Genomic DNA, 26,090 nt, shown 5'->3' with positions numbered 1-26,090 from the left:
GTAGGACTAGGTTACTAAGTGACCAGTCAGGAGTAAGACTAGGTTACTAAGTGACCAGTCAGGAGTAGGACTAGGTTACTAAGTGACCAGTCAGGACTAGGTTACTAAGTGACCGGTCAGGAGTAGGCCTAGGTTACTAAGTGACCGGTCAGGAGTAGGACTAGGTTACTAAGTGACCAGTCGGGAGTAAGACTAGGTTATTAAGTGACCGGTCAGGAGTAGGACTAGGTTACTAAGTGACCAGTCGGGAGTAGGACTAGGTTACTAAGTGACCAGCCAGGAGTAAGACTAGGTTACTAAGTGACCAGTCAGGAGTAGGACTAGGTTACTAAGTGACCAGTCAGGACTAGGTTACTAAGTGACCGGTCAGGAGTAGGCCTAGGTTACTAAGTGACCGGTCAGGAGTAGGACTAGGTTACTAAGTGACCAGTCGGGAGTAGGACTAGGTTACTAAGTGACCAGTCAGGAGTAGGACTAGGTTACTAAGTGACTGGTCGGGAGTAGGACTAGGTTACTAAGTGACCAGTCAGGAGTAGGACTAGGTTACTAAGTGACCGGTCAGGAGTAGGACTAGGTTACTAAGTGACTGGTCAGGAGTAGGACTAGGTTACTAAGTGACTGGTCAGGAGTAGGACTATGTTACTAAGTGACTGGTCAGGAGTAGGACTAGGTTACTAAGTGACTGGTCAGGAGTAGGACTAGGTTACTAAGTGACCAGTCAGGAGTAGGACTAGGTTATTAAGTGACTGGTCAGGAGTAGGACTAGGTTACTAAGTGACCGGTCAGGAGTAGGACTAGGTTACTAAGTGACTGGTCAGGAGTAGGACTAGGTTACTAAGTGACCAGTCGGGACTATGTTACTAAGTGACCGGTCAGGAGTAGGACTAGGTTACTAAGTGACCAGTCAGGACTAGGTTACTAAGTGACCGGTCAGGAGTAGGACTAGGTTACTAAGTGACCGGTCAGGAGTAGGACTAGGTTACTAAGTGACCGGTCAGGAGTAGGACTAGGTTACTAAGTGACCAGTCAGGAGTAGGACTAGGTTACTAAGTGACCAGTCAGGAGTAGGACTAGGTTACTAAGTGACCAGTCAGGAGTAGGACTAGGTTACTAAGTGACCGGTCGGGAGTAGGACTAGGTTACTAAGTGACCGGTCAGGAGTAGGACTAGGTTACTAAGTGACCGGTCAGGAGTAGGACTAGGTTACTAAGTGACCGGTCGGGAGTAGGACTAGGTTACTAAGTGACCAGTCAGGAGTAGGACTAGGTTACTAAGTGACCGGTCAGGAGTAGGACTAGGTTACTAAGTGACCAGTCAGGAGTAGGACTAGGTTACTAAGTGACCGGTCAGGAGTAGGACTAGGTTACTAAGTGACCAGTCGGGACTAGGTTACTAAGTGACCGGTCAGGAGTAGGACTAGGTTACTAAGTGACTGGTCAGGAGTAGGACTAGGTTACTAAGTGACCGGTCTGGAGTAGGACTAGGTTACTAAGTGACCGGTCAGGAGTAGGACTAGGTTACTAAGTGACCAGTCAGGAGTAGGACTAGGTTACTAAGTGACCAGTCAGGAGTAGGACTAGGTTACTAAGTGACCAGTCAGGAGTAGGACTAGGTTACTAAGTGACCGGTCAGGAGTAGGACTAGGTTACTAAGTGACCGGTCAGGACTAGGTTAGTAAGTGACCGGTCAGGAGTAGGACTAGGTTACTAAGTGACTGGTCAGGAGTAGGACTAGGTTACTAAGTGACCGGTCAGGACTAGGTTAGTAAGTGACCGGTCAGGAGTAGGACTAGGTTACTAAGTGACTGGTCAGGACTAGGTTACTAAGTGACCAGTCAGGAGTAGGACTAGGTTACTAAGTGACCAGTCAGGACTAGGTTACTAAGTGACCGGTCAGGAGTAGGACTAGGTTACTAAGTGACCAGTCAGGAGTAGGACTAGGTTACTAAGTGACCAGTCAGGAGTAGGACTAGGTTACTAAGTGACCGGTCAGGAGTAGGACTAGGTTACTAAGTGACCAGTCAGGAGTAGGACTAGGTTACTAAGTGACCAGTCAGGAGTAGGACTAGGTTACTAAGTGACCAGTCAGGAGTAGGACTAGGTTACTAAGTGACCAGTCAGGAGTAGGACTAGGTTACTAAGTGACCAGTCAGGAGTAGGACTAGGTTACTAAGTGACCAGTCAGGAGTAGGACTAGGTTACTAAGTGACCAGTCGGGAGTAGGTCTAGGTTACTAAGTGACTGGTCAGGAGTAGGACTAGGTTACTAAGTGACCAGTCGGGACTAGGTTACTAAGTGACCGGTCAGGAGTAGGACTAGGTTACTAAGTGACCAGTCAGGACTAGGTTACTAAGTGACCGGTCAGGAGTAGGACTAGGTTACTAAGTGACCAGTCAGGAGTAGGACTAGGTTACTAAGTGACCAGTCAGGAGTAGGACTAGGTTACTAAGTGACCGGTCAGGAGTAGGACTAGGTTACTAAGTGACCAGTCAGGAGTAGGACTAGGTTACTAAGTGACCAGTCAGGAGTAGGACTAGGTTACTAAGTGACCAGTCAGGAGTAGGACTAGGTTACTAAGTGACCGGTCAGGAGTAGGACTAGGTTACTAAGTGACCAGTCAGGAGTAGGACTAGGTTACTAAGTGACCAGTCAGGAGTAGGACTAGGTTACTAAGTGACTGGTCAGGAGTAGGACTAGGTTACTAAGTGACCGGTCTGGAGTAGGACTAGGTTACTAAGTGACCGGTCAGGAGTAGGACTAGGTTACTAAGTGACCAGTCAGGAGTAGGACTAGGTTACTAAGTGACCGGTCGGGAGTAGGACTAGGTTACTAAGTGACCGGTCGGGAGTAGGACTAGGTTACTAAGTGACCAGTCGGGAGTAGGACTAGGTTACTAAGTGACCGGTCAGGAGTAGGACTAGGTTACTAAGTGACTGGTCAGGAGTAGGACTAGGTTACTAAGTGACCGGTCGGGAGTAGGACTAGGTTACTAAGTGACCGGTCAGGAGTAGGACTAGGTTACTAAGTGACCGGTCAGGAGTAGGACTAGGTTACTAAGTGACCAGTCGGGAGTAGGACTAGGTTACTAAGTGACCGGTCAGGAGTAGGACTAGGTTACTAAGTGACCGGTCAGGAGTAGGACTAGGTTACTAAGTGACCAGTCGGGAGTAGGACTAGGTTACTAAGTGACCGGTCAGGAGTAGGACTAGGTTACTAAGTGACCGGTCGGAAGTAGGACTAGGTTACTAAGTGACCGGTCAGGAGTAGGACTAGGTTACTAAGTGACCAGTCGGGAGTAGGACTAGGTTACTAAGTGACCGGTCAGGAGTAGGACTAGGTTACTAAGTGACCGGTCGGAAGTAGGACTAGGTTACTAAGTGACCGGTCGGAAGTAGGACTAGGTTACTAAGTGACCGGTCAGGAGTAGGACTAGGTTACTAAGTGACCAGTCGGGAGTAGGACTAGGTTACTAAGTGACCGGTCGGGAGTAGGACTAGGTTACTAAGTGACCGGTCAGGAGTAGGACTAGGTTACTAAGTGACCGGTCGGGAGTAGGACTAGGTTACTAAGTGACCGGTCGGAAGTAGGACTAGGTTACTAAGTGACCGGTCAGGAGTAGGACTAGGTTACTAAGTGACCAGTCGGGAGTAGGACTAGGTTACTAAGTGACCGGTCGGAAGTAGGACTAGGTTACTAAGTGACCGGTCAGGAGTAGGACTAGGTTACTAAGTGACCAGTCGGGAGTAGGACTAGGTTACTAAGTGACCGGTCAGGAGTAGGACTAGGTTACTAAGTGACTGGTCAGGAGTAGGACTAGGTTACTAAGTGACTGGTCAGGAGTAGGACTAGGTTACTAAGTGACCAGTCAGGAGTAGGACTAGGTTACTAAGTGACCGGTCAGGAGTAGGACTAGGTTACTAAGTGACCGGTCAGGAGTAGGACTAGGTTACTAAGTGACCGGTCAGGAGTAGGACTAGGTTACTAAGTGACCGGTCAGGAGTAGGACTAGGTTACTAAGTGACCGGTCAGGACTAGGACTAGGTTACTAAGTGACCGGTCAGGAGTAGGACTAGGTTACTAAGTGACCGGTCAGGACTAGGTTACTAAGTGACCGGTCGGAAGTAGGACTAGGTTACTAAGTGACCGGTCGGAAGTAGGACTAGGTTACTAAGTGACCGGTCAGAAGTAGGACTAGGTTACTAAGTGACTGGTCAGGAGTAGGACTAGGTTACTAAGTGACCGGTCAGGACTAGGTTACTAAGTGACCGGTCAGGAGTAGGACTAGGTTACTAAGTGACCAGTCAGGAGTAGGACTAGGTTACTAAGTGACCGGTCAGGACTAGGTTACTAAGTGACCAGTCAGGAGTAGGACTAGGTTACTAAGTGACCGGTCAGGAGTAGGACTAGGTTACTAAGTGACCGGTCAGGAGTAGGACTAGGTTACTAAGTGACCAGTCGGGAGTAGGACTAGGTTACTAAGTGACCGGTCAGGAGTAGGACTAGGTTACTAAGTGACCGGTCGGGAGTAGGACTAGGTTACTAAGTGACCGGTCAGGAGTAGGACTAGGTTACTAAGTGACCGGTCAGGAGTAGGACTAGGTTACTAAGTGACCGGTCAGGAGTAGGACTAGGTTACTAAGTGACCGGTCAGGACTAGGTTACTAAGTGACCGGTCGGAAGTAGGACTAGGTTACTATGTGACCGGTCGGAAGTAGGACTAGGTTACTAAGTGACCGGTCAGGAGTAGGACTAGGTTACTAAGTGACTGGTCAGGAGTAGGACTAGGTTACTAAGTGACCAGTCAGGAGTAGGACTAGGTTACTAAGTGACCGGTCGGGAGTAGGACTAGGTTACTAAGTGACCGGTCAGGAGTAGGACTAGGTTACTAAGTGACCGGTCAGGACTAGGTTACTAAGTGACCGGTCAGGAGTAGGACTAGGTTACTAAGTGACCGGTCAGGACTAGGTTACTAAGTGACCAGTCAGGAGTAGGACTAGGTTACTAAGTGACCGGTCAGGAGTAGGACTAGGTTACTAAGTGACCGGTCAGGAGTAGGACTAGGTTACTAAGTGACCGGTCAGGAGTAGGACTAGGTTACTAAGTGACTGCGAGTGAAGAGCAAAATCATCGACTAAAGCATTTTAATTCAGGAATTAATTCTAAATATTTTTATCTGTGCTTAGTAGCAGAGGCTTCATGGCTTTGCCATCAACCAAAAACATCTAGAGAAACACACTTCTGGCAAAAGGTTTACAACACCTGCTCATTCAAGGGTTTTTCTTTATTTTTACTTTTTCTTACATTGTAGAATAATAGTGAAGACATAAACTATGAAATGACACATATGGAATCATGTAGTAACCAAAAATGTGTTAAACAAATCAAAATATATTTGAGATTATTCAAATAGCCACCCTTTACCTTGATGACAGCTTTGCACACTCTTGGCATTGTCTCAACAAGCTTCACCTGGAATGTTTTTCTAACAGTCTTGAAGGAGTTCCCACATATGCTGAGCACTTGTTGGCGGCTTTTCCTTCACTCTGCCATCCGACTCATCCCAAACCATCTCAATTTGGTTGAGGTCGGGGGATTGTGGAGTCCAGGTCACCTGATGCAGCACTCCATCACTCTCCTTCTTGGTAAAATAGCCCTTACACAGCCTGGAGGTGTGTTGGGTCATTGTCCTGTTGAAAAACAAATGATAGTCCCACTAAGCCCAAACCAGATGGGATGGCGTATCACTGCAGAATGCTGTCGTAGCCATGCTGGTTAAGTGTGCCTTGAATTCTAAATAAATCACAGACTGTGTCACCAGCAAAGCACCCCCACACCATAATACCTCCTCCTCCATGCTTTACAGTGGGGAAAACACATGCGGAGATCATCTGTTCATCCACACCGCGTCTCACAAAGACACGGCGGTTGTAACAAAAAATCGCACATTTGGACTCCAGACCAAAGGACACATTTCCACCGGTCTAATGTCCATTGCTTGTGTTTCTTGGCCCAAGCAAGTCTCTTCTTATTATTGGTGTCCTTTAGTAGTGGTTTCTTTGCAGCAATTCGACCATGAGGGCCTGATTCACACAGTCTCCTCTGAACAGTTGATGTTGAGATGTGTCTGTTACTTGAACTCTGTGAAGCATTTATTTGGGCTGCAAGTTCTGAGGCTGGTAACTCTAATGAACTTATCCTCTGCAGCGGAGGTAACTCTGGGTCTTCCTTTCCTGTGGCAGTCCTCATGAGAGCCAGTTTCATCCTTGCGCTTGATGGTTTTTCCGACTGCACTTGAAGAAACTTTCAAAGTTATTAACATTTTCCTAATTGACTGACCTTCATGTCTTTAATGCAGGGAAACTTAAATCCGTTTTACCTAATTTCTGCCAGCATGTTAAATGTGCAACCAGAGGGGGAAAAAAACTCTAGACCACCTTTACTCCACACACAGAGACGCATACAAAGCTCTCCCTCGCCCTCCATTTGGCAAATCTGACCATAATTCTATCCTCCTGATTCTTGACTACAAGCAAAAACTAATGCAGGAAGCACCAGTGACTCGGTTAATAAAAAAGTGATCAGATGAAGCAGAAGCTAAGCTACAGGACTGTTTTGCTAGCACAGACTGGAATATGTTCCGGGATTCTTCCGATGGCATTGAGTACGCCACATCAGTCACTAAGATCGAATCGTACTACACCGGCTCTGACGCTCGTCGGATGTGGCAGGGCTTGAAAACTACTACAGACTACAAAAGGAAGCACAGCCGCGAGCTGCCCAGTGACACAAGCCTACCAGACGAGCTAAACCACTTCTATGCTCGCTTCGAGGCAAGCAACACTGAAGCATGCATGAGAGCACCAGCTGTTCCGGATGACTATGTGATCACGCTCTCCGTAGCCGATGTGAGTAAGACCTTTAAACAGGTCAACATTCACAAGGTCGCAGGGCCAGACGGATTACCAGGACGTGTACTCCGAGCATGTGCTGACCAACTGGCAAGTGTCTTCACTGACATTTTCAACCTCTCCCTGTCTGAATCTGTAATACCAACATGTTTCAAGCAGACCACCATAGTCCCTGTGCCCAAGGACACTAAGGTAACCTGCCTAAATGACTACCGACCCGTAGCACTCACGTCTGTAGCCATGAAGTGCTTTGAAAGGCTGGTCATGGCACACATCAACACCATTATCCCAGAAACCCTAGACCCACTCCAATTTGCATATCGCCCCAACAGATCCACAGATGATGCAATTTATATTGCGCTCAACACTGCCCTTTCACACCCGGACAAAAGGAACTCCTATGTGAGAATGCTATTTGTTGACTACAGCACAGCGTTCAACACCATAGTGCCCTCAAAGCTCATCACTAAGCTAAGGACCCTGGGACTAAAGACCTCCCTCTGCAACTGGATCCTGGACTTCCTGACGGGCCGCCCCCAGGTGGTAAGGGTAGGTAACAACACATCTGCCACACTGATCCTCAACACGGGGGCCCCTCAGGGGTGCGTGCTCAGTCCCCTCCTGTACTCTCTGTTCACCCATGACTGCATGGCCAGGCACGACTCCAAAACCATCATTAAGTTTGCCGATGACACAACAGTGGTAGGCCTGATCACCGACAACGACGAGACAGCCTATAGGGAGGAGGTCAGAGACCTGGCCGTGTGGTGCCAGGACAACAACCTCTCCCTCAACGTGATCAAGACAAAGGAGATGATTGTGGACAACAGGAAAAAGAAGAGGACTGAGCACGCCCCCATTCTCATCGACGGGGCTGTAGTGGAGCAGGTTGAGAGTTTCAAGTTCCTTGGTGTCCACATCACCAACAAACTATCATGGTCCAAGCACACCAAGACAGTCGTGAAGAGGGCACGAGAAAGCCTATTCCCCCTCAGGAGATTGAAAAGATTTGGCATGGGTCCTCAGATACTCAAAAGGTTCTACAGCTGCACCATCCTGACTGGTTGCATCACTGCCTGGTATGGCAACTGCTCGGCCTCCAACCGCAAGGCACTACAGAGGGTAGTGCGTACGGCCCAGTACATCACTTGGGCAAAGCTTCCTGCCATCCAGGACCTCTATACCAGGCGATGTCAGAGGAAGGCCCTCAAAATTGTCAAATACTCCAGCCACCCTAGTCATAGACTGTTCTCTCTGCTACCGCACGGCAAGCGGTACCGGAGCGCCAAGTCTAGGTCCAAGAGGCTTCTAAACAGCTTCTACCCCCAAGCCATAAGACTCCTGAACATCTAATCAAATTGCTACCCAGACTATTTGCATTGCCCCCCCTTTACGCTGCTGCTACTCTCTGTTTATTATCTATGCATAGTCACTTTAATAACTCTACCTACATGTACACTTTACCCCAGTTACCTCAACTAACCGGTGCCCCCGCACATTGACTCAGTACCGGTATCCCCGGTATATAGCCTGTATATTGACTTGGTACCGGTACCCCCTGTATATAGCCTGTATATTGACCCGGTACCGGTACCCCCTGTATATAGCCTGTATATTGACCCGGTACCGGTACCCCCTGTATATAGCCTGTATATTGACCCGGTACCGGTACCCCCTGTATATAGCCTGTATATTGACCCGGTACTGGTACCCCCTGTATATAGCCTGTATATTGACCTGGTACCGGTACCCCCTGTATATAGCCTGTATATTGACCCGGTACCGGTACCCCCTGTATATAGCCTGTATATTGACCCGGTGCACGGTACCCCCTGTATATAGCCTGTATATTGACCCGGTACCGGTACCCCCTGTATATAGCCTGTATATTGACCCGGTACCGGTACCCCCGGTATATAGCCTGTATATTGACCCGGTACCGGTACCCCCTGTATATAGCCTGTATATTGACCCGGTACCGGTACCCCCTGTATATAGCCTGTATATTGACTCGGTACCGGTACCCCCTGTATATAGCCTGTATATTGACCCGGTACCGGTACCCCCTGTATATAGCATGTATATTGACCCGGTACCCCCTGTATATAGCCTGTATATTGACTCGGTACCGGTACCCCCGGTATATAGCCTGTATATTGACCCCGTACCGGTACCCCCTGTATATAGCCTGTATATTGACCCGGTACCGGTACCCCCTGTATATAGCCTGTATATTGACCCGGTACCGGTACCCCCTGTATATAGCCTGTATATTGACCCGGTGCAGTACCCCTGTATATAGCCTGTATATTGACCCGGTACCGGTACCCCCTGTATATAGCCTGTATATTGACCCGGTACCGCCGGTATATAGCCTGTATATTGACCCCGTACCGGTACCCCCTGTATATAGCCTGTATATTGACCCGGTACCGGTACCTCCCGGTATATAGCCTGTATATTGACCCGGTACCCCCTGTATATAGCCTGTATATTGACCCGGTACCGGTACCTCCCGGTATATAGCCTGTATATTGACCCGGTACCCCGGTATATAGCCTGTATATTGACCCGGTACCCCCTGTATATAGCCTGTATATTGACCCGGTACCGGTACCTCCCGGTATATAGCCTGTATATTGACCCGGTACCGGTACCTCCCGGTATATAGCCTGTATATTGACCTGGTACCGGTACCCCCTGTATATAACCTGTATATTGACCCGGTACCGGTACCTCCCGGTATATAGCCTGTATATTGACCCGGTACCGGTACCCCCTGTATATAGCCTGTATATTGACCCGGTACCGGTACCTCCCGGTATATAGCCTGTATATTGACCCGGTACCGGTACCCCCGGTATATAGCCTGTATATTGACCCGGTACCGGTACCTCCCGGTATATAGCCTGTATATTGACCCGGTACCGGTACCTCCCGGTATATAGCCTGTATATTGACCCGGTACCCCCTGTATATAGCCTGTATATTGACCCGGTACCGGTACCCCCTGTATATAGCCTGTATATTGACCCGGTACCGGTACCTCCCGTATATAGCCTGTATATTGACCCGGTACCGGTACCCCCTGTATATAGCCTGTATATTGACCCGGTACCGGTACCTCCCGGTATATAGCCTGTATATTGACCCGGTACCGGTACCCCTGTATATAGCCTGTATATTGACCCGGTACGGTACCCCCTGTATATAGCCTGTATATTGACCCGTACCGGTACCTCCCGGTATATAGCCTGTATATTGACCCGGTACCGTACCCCCTGTATATAGCCTGTATATTGACCCGGTACCGTACCTCCCGGTATATAGCCTGTATATTGACCCGGTACGGTACCTCCCGGTATATAGCCTGTATATTGACCCGTACCGGTACCCCCTGTATATAGCCTGTATATTGACCCGGTACCGGTACCTCCGGTATATAGCCTGTATATTGACCCGGTACCCGGTATATAGCCTGTATATTGACCCGTACCCCCTGTATAGCCTGTATATTGACCCGGTACGGTACCCCGGTATATAGCCTGTATATTGACCCGGTACCGGTACCTCCCGTATATAGCCTGTATATTGACCCGGTACCGTACCCCCTGTATATAACCTGTATATTGACCCGGTACCGGTACCTCCCGGTATATAGCCTGTATATTGACCCGGTACGGTACCCCCTGTATATAGCCTGTATATTGACCCGGTACCGTACCTCCGGTATATAGCCTGTATATTGACCCGGTACCGGTACCCCGGTATATAGCCTGTATATTGACCCGGTACGGTACCTCCCGGTATATAGCCTGTATATTGACCCGGTACCGGTACCTCCCGGATATAGCCTGTATATTGACCCGGTACGGTACCCCCTGTATATAGCCTGTATATTGACCCGGTACGGTACCCCTCTATATAGCCTGTATATTGACCCGTTACGGTACCTCCCGGTATATAGCCTGTATATTGACCCGGTACCGGTACCTCCCGGTATATAGCCTGTATATTGACCCGGTACCGGTACCCCCTGTATATAGCCTGTATATTGACCCGGTACCGGTACCTCCCGGTATATAGCCTGTATATTGACCCGGTACCGGTACCTCCCGTTATATAGCCTGTATATTGACCCGGTACCGGTACCCCCTGTATATAGCCTGTATATTGACCCGGTACCGGTACCTCCCGGTATATAGCCTGTATATTGACCCGGTACCGGTACCTCCCGGTATATAGCCTCGCTATTGTTGTTCTTACTGCTGCTCTTAAACATTTTGATACTTTTATTTCGTATTATTTTATATTGTATTTCTTTTTCTTTTTTGGTGGGGGGGTATTCTTTCTTAAAACTGCATTGTTGGTTAAGGGCTTGTCAGTAAGCATTTCACTGTAAGGTCTACACCTGTTGTATTCGGCGCAGGTGACAAATGAAATTTGATTTGATTTAAAGTAATGATGGCTTGTCGTTTCTCTTTGCTTATTTGAGCTGTTTTTGCCATAATATGGACTTGGTCTTTTCCCAATAGGGCCATCTTCTGTATACCCCCCCCCCCCATGATTCCGTATGTGTTATTTAATAGTTTTGACACATTACTACAGCTAATTTCATTTGAATTATTATGTGGATTATAATACGTTTATATATTTGTAGGGTTTGATGCATTTTTCGTTATGACAAATATGGTCTGTGATTTTGAGTTAGAAATGTAAAACTTTAGAGGACGTAAGCATCGAATACGTTGCAAGTTTGCCCTTTTTTGGCCATTAGGCTACACTTTACAATAGGACTCAACTCTGACTGACCGCAGCATCTATCAGTACAGTAGTCTAAACTGTGGCACAAATTGGGGGATTCTTCACACCTAGCCGAGCTAGTAGATCATCACATCTAGCCGAGCTAGTAGATCATCACACCTAGCCGAGCTAGTAGATCATCACACCTAGCCGAGCTAGTAGATCATCACACCTAGCCGAGCTAGTAGATCATCACACCTAGCCGAGCTAGTAGATCATCACACCTAGCCGAGCTAGTAGATCATCACACCTAGCCGAGCTAGTAGATCATCACACCTAGCCGAGCTAGTAGATCATCCTTTTGTAAATTAATGGAGGTGTGAATGTTTAGCCTCTCCCCTATTGCACTAGAGTCCTGCATCAGGCAAAAAAAATCCGCTGCCAGCTATTGTGAAAGAATACTTGTGGATCTTGTTGATTTCCTCTATTGCTTCAAGCGTCACCTTCAGATGGATGTGTGGTTTCAGAGAGAAGCCTCACATGTCTCTCAGTCTCATGTCTCCCTCTCTCTGTCCCGCTGTCTCATGTCTCCCGCTCTCTGTCCCTCTGTCTCACATGTCTGCCTCTTTCTGTCTCACATGTCTCCCTCTCTCTGTCCCTCTGTCGCTCTGTCCCTCTGTCTCACGTCTCCCTCTCTCTGTCCCTCTGTCTCACGTCTCCCTCTGTCTCACATGTCTCCCTCTCTCTGTCCCACGTCTCCCTCTGTCTCACATGTCTCCCTCTTTCTGTCTCACATGTCTCCCTCTCTGTCTCTCTGTCTCATGTCTCTCTCTCTATCCCTCTCTCTCTGCCTCAGGTGCAGATGATGAGCTGATATTTCTAACTCCCTGTCTCTCTGTCTCACACCCTCTCTCTCTATCCCTCTCTCTCAGGTAAGTTTCTAACCCTCTGTCTCACTGTCTCTCTCTCTCTCAGGTGTGGATGAGATTTGAGCTAATGTTTCTAACCCTCTGTCTCACTGTCTCTCTCTCAGGTGTGGATGAGATTTGAGCTAATGTTTCTAACCCTCTGTCTCACTGTCTCTCTCTCAGGTGTGGATGAGATTTGAGCTAATGTTTCTAACCCTCTGTCTCACTCTCTCTCTCTCTCAGGTACGGATGAGGTTTGGGCTCAAGTCCCCAGTGAAGACTATCGAGGACTTCATCAAGCGCTTCACCCCCAGCCGTCTCACCTCCAACTCCAACAGCAGCAGCTCTTCCAGCCTCAACCGCTCCTCCCACCGCGAATGCTCCAGTGTCCTCTCCTCCCCCTCCGCTGAGAGCACCCTGACTAAATTAGACGAGGAGCATCACCCTGGAGGTCCGGGGGGTTTGGAGCATGCCTTCTCCTCTGTCCCTCCTCACACTACCGAGGGAAAGCCTGGGGCCCTGGAGGAAGGCGAGCTGCGCTACGAGGCAGAGTCACCTGACGAGGCTGCCCTGGTGTATGCGGCGCGGGCCTATAAGTGTTGTCTGGTTGGCCGGCTACCTGATCAGGTGACGGTGGAGCTACCTCACCTGGGGAAGTTGAGCTTTGAGCTGCTCCACACTCTGGGGTTTGACTCCACCAGGAAGAGGATGTCTGTGGTGGTGAGACACCCTCTGACAGACCAGATCACCGTCTATACCAAAGGAGCTGACTCTGTCATCATGGACCTCATCACACTGCCACCTACAGGTAGGAGGACCTCACAGCAGGCCAGGGGAGGGGCGGTAGAGGACTCGTCAATATGATGCCTGGAGTTATTAGGTATAATCTGACCTACAGTGCCTTCAGAAAGTATTCCAGAGTTAACCAACCTTTTAATCTCCTCCTCCCTGTACACTGTCTTCAGAAAGTATTCATACCCCTTGACTTATTCCACATTTTGTTGTTTCAGCCTGAATTGAAAACAATTTATCACCCATCTACACACAATACCTCATAATGACAAAGTTAAAACATGTTTTTAGAAATGTTTGCATATTTATTGAAAATGAAATGCATCTAATTTACATAAGTATTCACAGCCCTGAGTCAATACATGTTAGAATCACCGTTGGCAGCGATTACAGCTGTGAGTCTTTCGGGTAAGTCTCTAAGAGCTTTCCAAACCTGGATTGTACAACATTTGCCGAACCATTTTCAAGTCTTGCTGTAGATTTAAGTCAAAACTGTAACTCGGCCGCTCTGGAATATTCACCGTCTTCTTGGTATGCAAATCCAGTGCAGATTTGGCCTTGTGTTTTAGGTTATTGTCCTGTTGAAAGGTGAATTCATCTCCCAGTGTCTGGTGGAAAGCAGACTGAACCAGGTTTTCCTCTAGTCTCCCAGTGTCTGGTGGACAGCAGACTGAACCAGGGTTTCCTCTAGTCTCCCAGTGTCTGGTGGACAGCAGATTGAACCAGGGTTTCCTCTAGTCTCCCAGTGTCTGGTGGAAAGCAGACTGAACCAGGGTTTCCTCTAGTCTCCCAGTGTCTGGTGGACAGCAGATTGAACCAGGGTTTCCTCTAGTCTCCCAGTGTCTGGTGGAAAGCAGACTGAACCAGGGTTTCCTCTAGTCTCCCAGTGTCTGGTGGAAAGCAGACTGAACCAGGGTTTCCTCTAGTCTCCCAGTGTCTGGTGGAAAGCAGACTGAACCAGGGTTTCCTCTAGTCTCCCAGTGTCTGGTGGAAAGCAGACTGAACCAGGGTTTCCTCTAGTCTCCCAGTGTCTGGTGGAAAGCAGACTGAACCAGGGTTTCCTCCAGGATTTTGCCTGAGCTTAACTCCATTCCGTTTCTTTATTATCCTGAAGAACTCCCCAGCATACCCATAACATGATCCCTGGCCGAGTGCCGAGGAACTCAGCATTAAGGAGATAGATGTGGGTTAAGGCCCTGCGATAGACTAGCGTCCTTCCAGGGGGTGTACTTGTACATCAAGCTGCCCCACGCTCCTGCCCTATGAGCCGTTCCGGCTTGCACAAGCCAAGGCTACTTACCTTAGCATAACATGATGCTGCCACCACTATGCTTGAAGATATGAAGGGGTACTCAGTGATGTTATATTGGATTTGCCCCAAACATAACACTTTGTATTCAGGACAAGACGTTAATTGCTTTGCCACATTTTTTGCAGTATTACTTTAGTGCCTTGTTGCAAACAGGATGCATGTTTTGGAATATTTGTATTCTGTACAGGCTTCCTTCTTTTCACTCTGTCATTTAGGTTAGTATTGTGGAGTAACTACAATGTTGTTGATCCATCCTCAGTTTTCTCCTATCACAGCCATTAAACTGTGCAACTGTTTTAAAGTGGCCTCATGGTGAAATCCCTGAGCGGTTTCCTTTCTCTCCGGCAACTGAGTTAGGAAGAAGGCCTGTATCTTAGAATCATTGGAAAACCTCCCTGGTCTTTGTGGTTGAATCTGTGTTTGAAATTCATTGCTCGGCTGAGGGACCTCACAGATAATTGTATGTGTGGGGCACAGAGATGATTTAGTCATTCAATAATTATGTTAATTAAACACTATTATTACACAGAGTGAGTCCATGCAACTTATGTGACTTGTTAAGCACATTTATACTCCTGAACTTATTTAGGCTTGCCAAAACAAAGGAGTTGGATACTTATTGACTCAAAACATTTCAGCATTTAATGTTTAATTAATTTGTTTTAAAAAAGTAATTAAAAAAACATTATTCCACTTTGATATTATGGGGTATTGTGTGTAGGCCAGTGACAACAAATGGCAATTTTAAATTCAGGCTGTAACACAACAAAATGTGGAAAAAGTCAAGGGGTGTGAAAACTTTCTGAAGGCAGTGTACGAGGAGGAGGAGATTAAAGGTTGGTTGGGTTTTATTGTTGGGGTAGTGGTCTGTTTGTGTGATGGTGACGTGGTGGAGCTCACAGAGGGCAGGGGAAGGGTAGTCTGGTCCCAGGTCTGTTTGTGTGGCAGGGGAAGGGTAGTCTGGTCCCAGGTCTGTTTGTGTGGCAGGGGAAGGGTAGTCTGGTCCCAGGTCTGTTTGTGCTCTGTAACCAACTTCATTGGTCATTGTCATACATGCACAAACGACTCTGGGACCGAGATGGGAAAGGAGTGGTCAATATGATACTTGAGCAGGGTTGTGAGATTGTAGGTTGGGTTACCTCTTGATGGTGATTTAATGTTGTCATAGTGATAATTCTGTAAGGATGTTGACTTGCAGGTGGTGGTGACGTATTTAGGGATTCTGTTGATGTTAACCAACTCATGCAGTTGTGCTGAGGGTTGTATCTATGTGTGTCTGTCTGGGTGGTGTGTAACCTACAGTCTACTGTGTGTTAGCCTATCTGTAGTACTGAGATTTGTAATCTGTGTGGTCGGCCTTCTTTACTGTCAGTAGACTTCATTCTGCAGTAGGATTGAGTCTTGTCTGTGGTCCAGAGTGATATAATCTCCACGTGGGGACAGAGGCTGGCTCGGTCTTCTCACACCTGGACAAATGGAATAGATTCTCACTACAGTAGCACCAGTCAATCTCTACTACTGATTCATTACTTTCAATTATAGGTAGTTTCTGTGAAAAACAACGGCGTTGTCATATCTTGATAACCCTGGATGTTTAAAACTGTGTGTTACCTTGTCTGAGCCATGGCCAGCTGAGTTAGGGGATGTCTACTTGTAACCTTGTCTGGTCAGGTGAGTTTAGGAGATTGACGAGGAGGTCTTGGTTAGATGGTAAGATTGTATTCACCGTCCACCAATACCGTCCCTGCACACCAGCAGGGCCCAACACGGTACTGGCACCCATTTCAAGCACTGATTTACCCTAAGTGTTTCTCCCTCTCCCACCAGCCTGCCTTGTGAAGGTGGGGTACGTCTGGCTGGCAGTCTGGCTGGCAGTCTGGCTGGCTGTCTGTCTGTGGCTGGCTGGCTGGCTGGCTGTCTGTCTGTGGCTGGCTGGCTGTCTGTCTGGCTGTCTGGCTGGCTGTCTGTCTGTCTCTGTCTGGCTGGCTGGCTGGCTGGCTGGCTGGCTGTCTGTCTGTGGCTGGCTGGCTGGCTGGCTGGCTGTCTGTCTGTGGCTGGCTGGCTGTCTGTCTGTCTGTGGCTGGCTGGCTGGCTGTCTGTCTGTGGCTGGCTGGCTGTCTGTCTGTCTGTCTGTGGCTGGCTGGCTGGCTGTCTGTCTGTGGCTGGCTGGCAGTCTGTCTGTCTGGCTGTCTGGCTGTCTGTCTGTCTCTGGCTGGCTGGCTGGCTGTCTCTGTCTCTGGCTGGCTGGCTGGCTGTCTCTGTCTCTCTCTCTAGCTGACGTGGAACTAAATGGCTCCCAGGGCTAATGTCATGATACTTGTATGGTATTATTAAAGATATTGATTGCAATTCATTTCTTGCAGTAAAACTGTAAATATGAATTTATTCTCAGGAGAAGACAAGTTAAACGTTAAAAAAGATTTAAGGTTATTTTACTTAATAGTCCTGATCATAAAGTCCTAGACGATATCCAAAACAACAACAAACTGAACTCATACATTTTCAGTTATTTAAATTGTAAAGTCATGTCTTTCTACTCTATTACCACAACTCATTTTACTAATTTTACTGATCTGGTAAAGTCGTTAAGTATTCAATCATTTAGCTGTGTATTTCAGATGGAGTCAAGACATTAGAATGTACCAGAGGGCAACACAATAGAGCTTGTTCTGCCAAAACTATTTCGGGGGCGTGTCCCCCCCGGACCCCCCCGGACCCCCACATCCCAGAACTCCCTGGCTGGCTACTTTTCTATTTGGCTAGCTACTCCATGTACTTCAGGAAAACGCTGAAGACAGCACAAACAGATCTGGGACCAGCCTCGGTCGGCAGTAGGTTCACTCTAGTAAAGCTATGACCAAATGGACAAGAAGAATGTTGTCATACCACTGAAACTTCTGGGTGCCGGGTTTGATTGAATAGGGAGGGAATGACTGTAATTACAGCTAGATTAATGGTCTGTTAAAACCAGACTCTTAAGAGCTGAGTCCGAAGCAGCCGGTGACATCTCAGCATGTGGGCTGGTTGTGGTGATGTGTGAGAAGTGCAAGACGTTATAGAGGAATCTGTTACTGAATATCACTTTAGAAGTTTCCTAAATGTTTGGTGTGTGAGAAGTAACTTTCCTGCAAGAGACAACAGAGGGAGCCGATGTTGATGCAAACTTGCACAGGTTTATTTAGTTCCTCTTTCACTTTTCAGATGATTCCAAAGGGAGACGCCAAAGAAAGATCCTGTACAAGACCCAGAACGACCTGAACCTCTACGCTGCGGACGGTCTCCGTACGCTCTGCATCGCCAACAAGGTAACACCGCTTCACCAAGACACAATACCTCTTCAGCACAAATAGGGCTTTTGCAGGACTTTTATTTTTAAAAACTATTTCCATCATTGAGCTCATTCAGGCCTGAAGCAAGGAAAACTGACTCTGTAGTGGACCGGCAAGCTTTCAGCCAATTGAGAAACAGATGTACTATCTCGATTCAGAAAAGCTAAATCAAGCTACTTTTTAAGATCTATCTCTGCTGGTGATCCTTCTACATTTTGGAAAACAGTAACTGCACTGAAGCGTACAAATTCCTCTTCTCCCCTGCCTAAGCAAGTTCTGACTCTGGCATCATAACTGAGAAGAATGGAATAAGTGAAGCTTTGAATCGTTATTTTATCATCTCGGCAGGCTTTTTACTTGAGAGAAACGGTGGTTTAATTGACCCTGGTCAGTCCTCTGCCAGCCTCTAGCAGACTCTACGGTCGACCCGTCAACTTCTAGTGAATATTTGTTTTCATTTAAACAATTTACTATCTGTGATGTGCTAGAGATTGCTAAGATTGACGTAAAAACAAATCCACTTGGGCTGATATACTTGATCCATTTTTGCTGCAGCTCTCTGCCCCCCTGATTGCTGAATCATTAACCCATACGACTATATCTGGTACTATCCCCAAGGTTTGGAAGGCGGACCATGTACTCCCCCTTCACAAAGATGGTGACCCTTGTGACCTAAATCATTATCGCCCTATTTCTAAACTTTCTCGTCTAGCTAAAATATTAGAATCCTTGATTAATTCTCAGCTAAGATCTTACTTATCTTTGGAATGTATTCTAAATGTACATCAGTCTGGTTTGAGACCTGCTGCATCCCTAGTTATACATGTTGTTAACATTGTGGATAAAAGGCAACATTGTGCTGCCCTCTTCACTGACCTGTCAAAGGCTTTCAATATTGTTGATCACTCACTGCTGGTCCTCTGTAGCTCAGCTGGTAGAGCACGGCGCTTGTAACGCCAAGGTAGTGGGTTCGATCCCCGGGACCACCCATACACAAAAAATGTATGCACGCATGACTGTAAGTCGCTTTGGATAAAAGCGTCTGCTAAATGGCATATTATATTATATTACTGCTAATTCAGAGGCTTTCCTCAATTGTCCTAGACCAGGCTGCATGTAACTAACTGGTTAAAAAATTACTTGACCGATGGAACTCGATGTGTATCTACTGACGGTGTTAAACCAGGTTTCCTGGATATTGCGAAAGGTGTCCCGCAAGGGTCCATTCTGGATCCTGTACTTATTACTGTTTACATTAACAACAGACTTGTCTGTAAAAAAACATAACCTGCCTGAACTACAGTCTGGCTTCATTGTGTTTTACAGAAAAACTTTATTGACTTGAAATTAGTACTGAATGCATGTAAAACTAAGTATATGTTGTTCTCTAGAGCGCATAAAAATAATTCTGATTTAAGCATATGTACTTTGGATGGTGTCCATATTGATCGTGTCCCTGCTTACAAATATCTGGGCGTCTGGATAGATGAAAAACTGTCTTTTTAAAAAGCGTATTGATGAGTTAGTTAAGAAGCTGAGAATAATAATGGGCTTCTTCTATAGAAACAGGTCCTGCCTCTCGCTACATAGTAGAAAGCAGATTATTCAGTCAACGTTCCTATCAGTCCTAGACTATGGTGACATCATCTATATGAACTACTGGTTTGGTACTCATCACTGTGTTCTCTATCAGAATGTTGGTTTGTCATCTTTGATGTCACGTAAGTTAATACGTTGCTATGTTTTCATGTATAAAGCCCTTTTACAAAAAGTCCCACTGTACCCAACATCATTACTAAACTTTAGACATAAATCAGCTTTTAAGTTTTCTTGCACCTTAGTTGTGGAACAATCTTCTAAATGTTCTTAAATTGGATGTTTTGGTGCCTCAGAAAGCTGGTTGAGGACCTTATTACTGATTAATGTTTTTATGACTGTTTTTCTTTCTGCTTGCATTTTGTATTTATATTGATGTGTGTATTTTCTGTAATTTCTGTAATTCATGGCTCATCTGTAAAAGACACCTTGGTCTCAGTATGACTCCCTGATCAAATAAAGGACCTTGGTCTCAGTATGACTCCCTGATCAAATAAAGGACCTTGGTCTCAGTATGACTCCCTGATCAAATAAAGGACCTTGGTCTCAGTATGACTCCCTGATCAAATAAAGGACCTTGGTCTCAGTATGACTCCCTGATCAAATAAAGGACCTTGGTCTCAGTATGACTCCCTGATCAAATAAAGGACCTTGGTCTCAGTATGACTCCCTGATTAAATAAAGGACCTTGGTCTCAGTATGACTCCCTGATCAAATAAAGGACCTTTTCTTCCTCTCTGTGTGTGTGTGTGTGTGTGTGTGTGTGTGTGTGTGTGTCAGGTTATCACTAAGGAGGAGTATGCTGTCTGGTTGCGACACCATCTGGAGGCAGAGACGGCCATACAGGGAAGAGAAGAGCTGCTCTTTCAGTCAGCTCTGAGACTGGAGACTAACCTGCATCTATTAGGTAAGCTGGAGGGAGGGGGAGAGGAGTCTGCTGACTGTCTGTCAGCTCTAAGACTGGAGACTAACCTGGAGGGAGAGGGAGAGGGGTCTGCTGTCTGTCTGTCAGCTCTGAGACTGGAGACTAACCTGGAGGGAGGGGGAGAGGCGTCTGCTGTCTGTCTGTCAGCTCTGAGACTGGAGACTAACCTGGAGGGAGGGGGAGAGGAGTCTGCTGTCTGTCTGTCAGCTCTGAGACTGGAGACTAACCTGGAGGGAGGGGGGAGAGGGGTCTGCTGTCTGTCTGTCAGCTCTGAGACTGGAGACTAACCTGGAGGGGAGGGGAGAGGGGTCTGCTGTCTGTCTGAGCTCTGAGACTGGAGACTAACCTGGAGGGAGGGGGAGAGGAGTCTGCTGTCTGTCTGTCAGCTCTGAGACTGGAGACTAACCTGGAGGGAGGGGGAGAGGGGTCTGCTGTCTGTCTGTCAGCTCTGAGACTGGAGACTAACCTGGAGGGAGGGGGAGAGGGGTCTGCTGTCTGTCTGTCAGCTCTGAGACTGGAGACTAACCTGCATCTATTAGCTAAGATGGTTACCCTTAACACTAGAACCGCTGGGCCTCTTCAACCTACCTAGCAGTTCTTTTGACTGCGACATTCTAACAGTGTAATTAATACATGTAATATAAATGCTAATGCTAAAATAATAATTTGGTTATGTTCATGAAGGTGTTAGGTAACATTAGAATATTTATTTATTTTTCATTTCAAATAAAATAAAATAGCATTGCCATTAGTTTATTACTGTACACTATATGTAAAAACATTTAAATAAAAAGCAGTGTATTGAGTCACACACACACCCACACACCCACACACACCCACACACACCCACACTACCCACCCACACACCCACACACACCCACACACCCACCCACCCACACACCCACCCACCCACCCACACCCACACACCCACACACCCACCCACACACACCCACACACCTACCCACCCACCCACACACCCACACACACCCACCCACCCACCCACACACACCCACCCACCCACACACCCACCCACCCACACACCCACCCACCCACACACACCCACACACCGACACACCCACACACCCACACACACACCGACCCACCCACACAAATCACTGGGGCTGATATACTTGATCCATTTTTGCTGCAGCTCTCTGCCCCCCTGATTGCTGAATCATTAACCCATACGACAAACACACACACCCACACACCGACCCACCCACACACTCCCACCGACACACCCACACACCCACCCACACATCCACACACTGACACACCCACACACTCCCACCGACACACCCACCCACACACACCGACCCATCCACACACACCCACACACACACCCACATACACAAACCCACCCACACACACACTCCCACCGACACACCCAAACACCCACACACCCACACACCCACCCACCGACCCACACACACACACACACACTCCCACCGACACACCCACACACACACCGACCCACCCACACCCACCCACACACACACAGACTCCCACCGACACACCCACCCAAAAACACCCACACACCGACCCCGCCACACACACACCCACCGACACACCCACACACCGACACACCCACCGACACACCCACCCACACACCCACCCACACACACACCGACCCACCCACACACACACCCATCCACACCCACACCCACCCACCCACACACACACACACCCACCGACACACCCACCCACACAACCACACACCCACACACACACCCACCCACACCGACCCACCCACACACTCCCACCGACACACCCACATCCACCCACACACACACACTGACCCACCCACATCCACATACCCACCCACCCACACACAAACCCACCGACCTGCTACTAGTAACGTTACTTGTGTTGCCGGGTCAACAGTATGTTTCCCTGCTACTAGTAACGTTACTTGTGTTGCCGGGTCAACAGTATGTTTCCCTGCTACTAGTAACGTTACTTGTGTTGCCGGGTCAACAGTATGTTTCCCTGCTACTAGTAACGTTACTTGTGTTGCCGGGTCAACAGTATGTTTCCCTGCTACTAGTAACGTTACCTGAGCTACATCCCTGCCAGCCATTCCCTCCCCTACCCTGGACGACGCTGGGCCAGTTGTGCGCCGCCCCATGGGTCTCCCGGTCGCGGACGGCTACGACCTTAGACCACTGCACCACTCGGGAGGCTATAAAATACATTAGGATTATTTTCCCATAGGAAAAACAACACGCGTTAAACAGTGAGCATATTGAATAAATGAATCTATATATGGCGATACGTATTCTGTAATATTGACAGACCTTTGTTTGGTTGAGGTGCGGTCCCTTTCTTGTGTCCTGTCGATGGAAACTGTCAGATGTATGGTGTCCATGACAGAAACGTTCTTTCTAGCCTTGCGTTGGTAGAGTGATGTCATTCTTCAGCACCATTGTGGGTTGTGGAGTACAACGGCTGATGTAAGGTACATATCATTTAGAGATTATAATTAGAATGGAACCATACAATAGAATGGCCTTGTTCTTCATTCCCAGTTGGTGATTACATAATGATGTATTGTCCACTTCCCCCTCACTCATCAACTCACCCATTCTCCCCCTTTCTCCCCCATCATACTTTACTTCATCTGTTGTTATATGTGTGAAATTAGTTTCGGTATAGTTTAGGTTCAGTTGAGGCAATTATCGGGCCGATTATCAACTGGCCAAGTCAAGGACGGAGCGGGGCATGTCTTTTAAAAATGGCACAGTAATTAAATTAATTAATTAAATGTTATAATAATATATAATATATAATATAATAGGTAAGCCAGCAACACTTCATTTATCAATTATGATATATAATTATATGTAAATTTGGAACTCAATTCTGGGAGTTTCTAGGTTTTGCATTCGCAAACAAATTATTGGGATTTATCAAACTGTCGCACCCAACAAACATGGATATGCATGTTTTCATTGATAAATCAGAGCCATACTATATTTCTGAGCTCGTTCGTTACAACCCTGCCTGGGAAACGCCCTCCATTCATTATTATTATTATTATTATTTTATATAGTAATAATACTATTTTATTGTCAGCTGATAGGTGCCGTGAAATGTGTTGTGTTATAGGCACCCCTGTACGAAATTAGGATTAAGTGCCTTGCTCAAGGGCACATCGACAAATTTTTAACGTAGTTGGCTCGGATATTCCAACCAGCAACCTTCCTGTTACGGACCCAATGCTCTAACCCTGGGCTACCTGCCGCCCACACCTCTTCAACTTTTATGGTAACAAAAACACCCCCATTTGCTGTATGATTAGGAGATGTTGGTACTGGGCAATGCCAGTTTCTAAAGCGCAATGGCAAATTTGATCACATTTCTGAAGAGGTGTGTGCAGAATGTTTTAATCTTTTTAAATGCATGCCACCTATAGACGGATTGGTTGTTTAGCAACCAAATCGATTCGTGTACATCCTTTTTGTTGAATTCTCCAACTCCTTTCATCCTTGAATTAGTCCTTTTGGAAGTTTTTCTTGTTAAGCTGATGATTTTTGTCGACCCTCCTTTCCAGTGTTTGCTGAAGCTGAACTATTTTCTACCAAACCTATTCATTTCAACATGTTGATTTCAACCTCTCCCTGACAGAGTCTGTAATACCAACATGTTTCAAGCAGACCACCATAGTCCCTGTGCCCAAGAAAGCGAAGGTAACCTGACTAAATGACTACCGCCCCGTAGCACTCATGTCGGTAGCCATGAAGTGCTTTGAAAGGCTGGTCAGGCCAGTACATCACTGGGGCCAAGCTTCCAGAGGAAGGCCCCAAAAATGGGCAAAGACTCCAGCCACCCTAGTCATAGACTGTTCTCTCTGCTACCGCACGGCAAGCGGTACCAAAGACTCCAGCCACCCTAGTCATAGACTGTTCTCTCTGCTACCGCACGACAAGCGGTACCAAAGACTCCAGCCACCCTAGTCATAGACTGTTCTCCCTGCTACCGCACGGCAAGCGGTACCAAAGACTCCAGCCACCCTAGTCATAGACTGTTCTCTCTGCTACCGCATCGGCAAGCGGTACCAAAGACTCCAGCCACCCTAGTCATAGACTGTTCTCTCTGCTACCGCACGACAAGCGGTACCAAAGACTCCAGCCACCCTAGTCATAGACTGTTCTCTCTGCTACCGCACGACAAGCGGTACCAAAGACTCCAGCCACCCTAGTCATAGACTGTTCTCCCTGCTACCGCACAGCAAGCGGTACCAAAGACTCCAGTCACCCTAGTCATAGACTGTTCTCCCTGCTACCGCACGGCAAGCGGTACCAAAGACTCCAGCCACCCTAGTCATAGACTGTTCTCTCTGCTACCGCACGGCAGGCGGTACCGGAGCGCCAAGTCTAGGTCCAAAAGGCTCCTTAACAGCTTCTACCCCCAGCCTATCCTACGGTTTTACTCTGCTGCTACTCGCTGTTTATTATCTATGCATAGTCACTTTACCCCTACCTACATGTACAAATTACCTCAATTACCTGGACTAACCTGTACCCCTACACATTGACCCCTGTATATAGCCTCGTTATTGTTATTTTATTGTAACTTTTAATTTTTTTACATTTGGTTGTACTTTAGTTTATTTAGTAAATATTTTCTTATCTCTTTCTTGAACTGCATTGTTAGTTAAGGGCGTGTTGTATTCGGCGCATGTGACCAATAAAATGTGATTTTGATTTGAGAATAATTCATTTGAGCTCACTTTAATCCGTTGTTCAGGATGAGTAGAGGTGACTGACGTTTAGGCACTCTGAAGAAGACCTCAGCTTGACGTCAAAACGTCAGTCACCTGTACTCATCCTGAACAATGGATTAAAGTCAGCTAAAATAAATACTCTGCCTTTTTTGTTGAGTGATCCAACTAATTTCTACCTCAAATTAGTCATTTTGGAGATTTGGTAGAGAGTGTTTCATTATTTTTGACTTCCCCACAATATAATTGAAAGAGGAAGTGTGAACTCAAACATACCTTTCTAGCTAATAGGCTAACTCCACACATAGTTCTGCTAAGAGCAGCTGTTTAGCTGGTTAAAGGCCCAGTGCAGTCAACATTCAGTTTTTCCTGTGTTTTGTATCATATTGTGCAACAGCTAATGAAACGAACACTGTAAAAGTGTGAAACTGTTTTATCAGTGTTATTTCCTGATAGTTGCTGGTTGGAAATACAATCAATCTACACAGGACTGTCACCAGCCGGTAAATTGGTTAACAGACCAATAACACTACTCAGACCACTCCTAGCAAAACTCTTCCTTGAGAAATAGTTTTTCTTGCCACACTGGAAGCCTATTCGCAGGTGCCTTTTCAAACCCTGTGTCAGAGACTCCAATCAGTGTAATTGGCTCCAATCAGTGTAATTTGCTCAATATTAGGAGTTGAGAAATAAAGTTGACATCATTAGAAAGAAGATTCTCTTCTTTTCCACTGTAGGTATGTCATTTCAAAGTAGTTTATTCTGTTGTTTCCAGCAATATTCATAAACATTTAAAAAAAATATATATACAGTATTTTCAACTTTTTTGTGGTCCTCTGTAGCTCAGCTGGTAGA

The 26,090-nt window shown here is 47.0% G+C and overlaps 1 protein-coding gene across 1 annotated transcript in view; it reads left to right on the top strand.

Moving 5' to 3' along the window:
• Positions 1-26,090, top strand: part of atp10a (ATPase phospholipid transporting 10A) — a 129,274-nt gene that overhangs the window by 57,225 nt on the left and 45,959 nt on the right. The window contains exons 10-12 of the mRNA XM_045212597.1: positions 12,802-13,366; positions 17,864-17,967; positions 20,368-20,494. Of these exons, the coding sequence (XP_045068532.1) occupies positions 12,802-13,366; positions 17,864-17,967; positions 20,368-20,494 (796 nt within the window). The remainder of the gene's footprint in view (positions 1-12,801; positions 13,367-17,863; positions 17,968-20,367; positions 20,495-26,090) is intronic.

Source organism: Coregonus clupeaformis, unplaced genomic scaffold (assembly GCF_020615455.1).
Source record: "Coregonus clupeaformis isolate EN_2021a unplaced genomic scaffold, ASM2061545v1 scaf0028, whole genome shotgun sequence".
NCBI classification, from domain to species: domain Eukaryota; kingdom Metazoa; phylum Chordata; class Actinopteri; order Salmoniformes; family Salmonidae; genus Coregonus; species Coregonus clupeaformis.
This window is presented reverse-complemented; position numbering and strand designations above follow the sequence as displayed.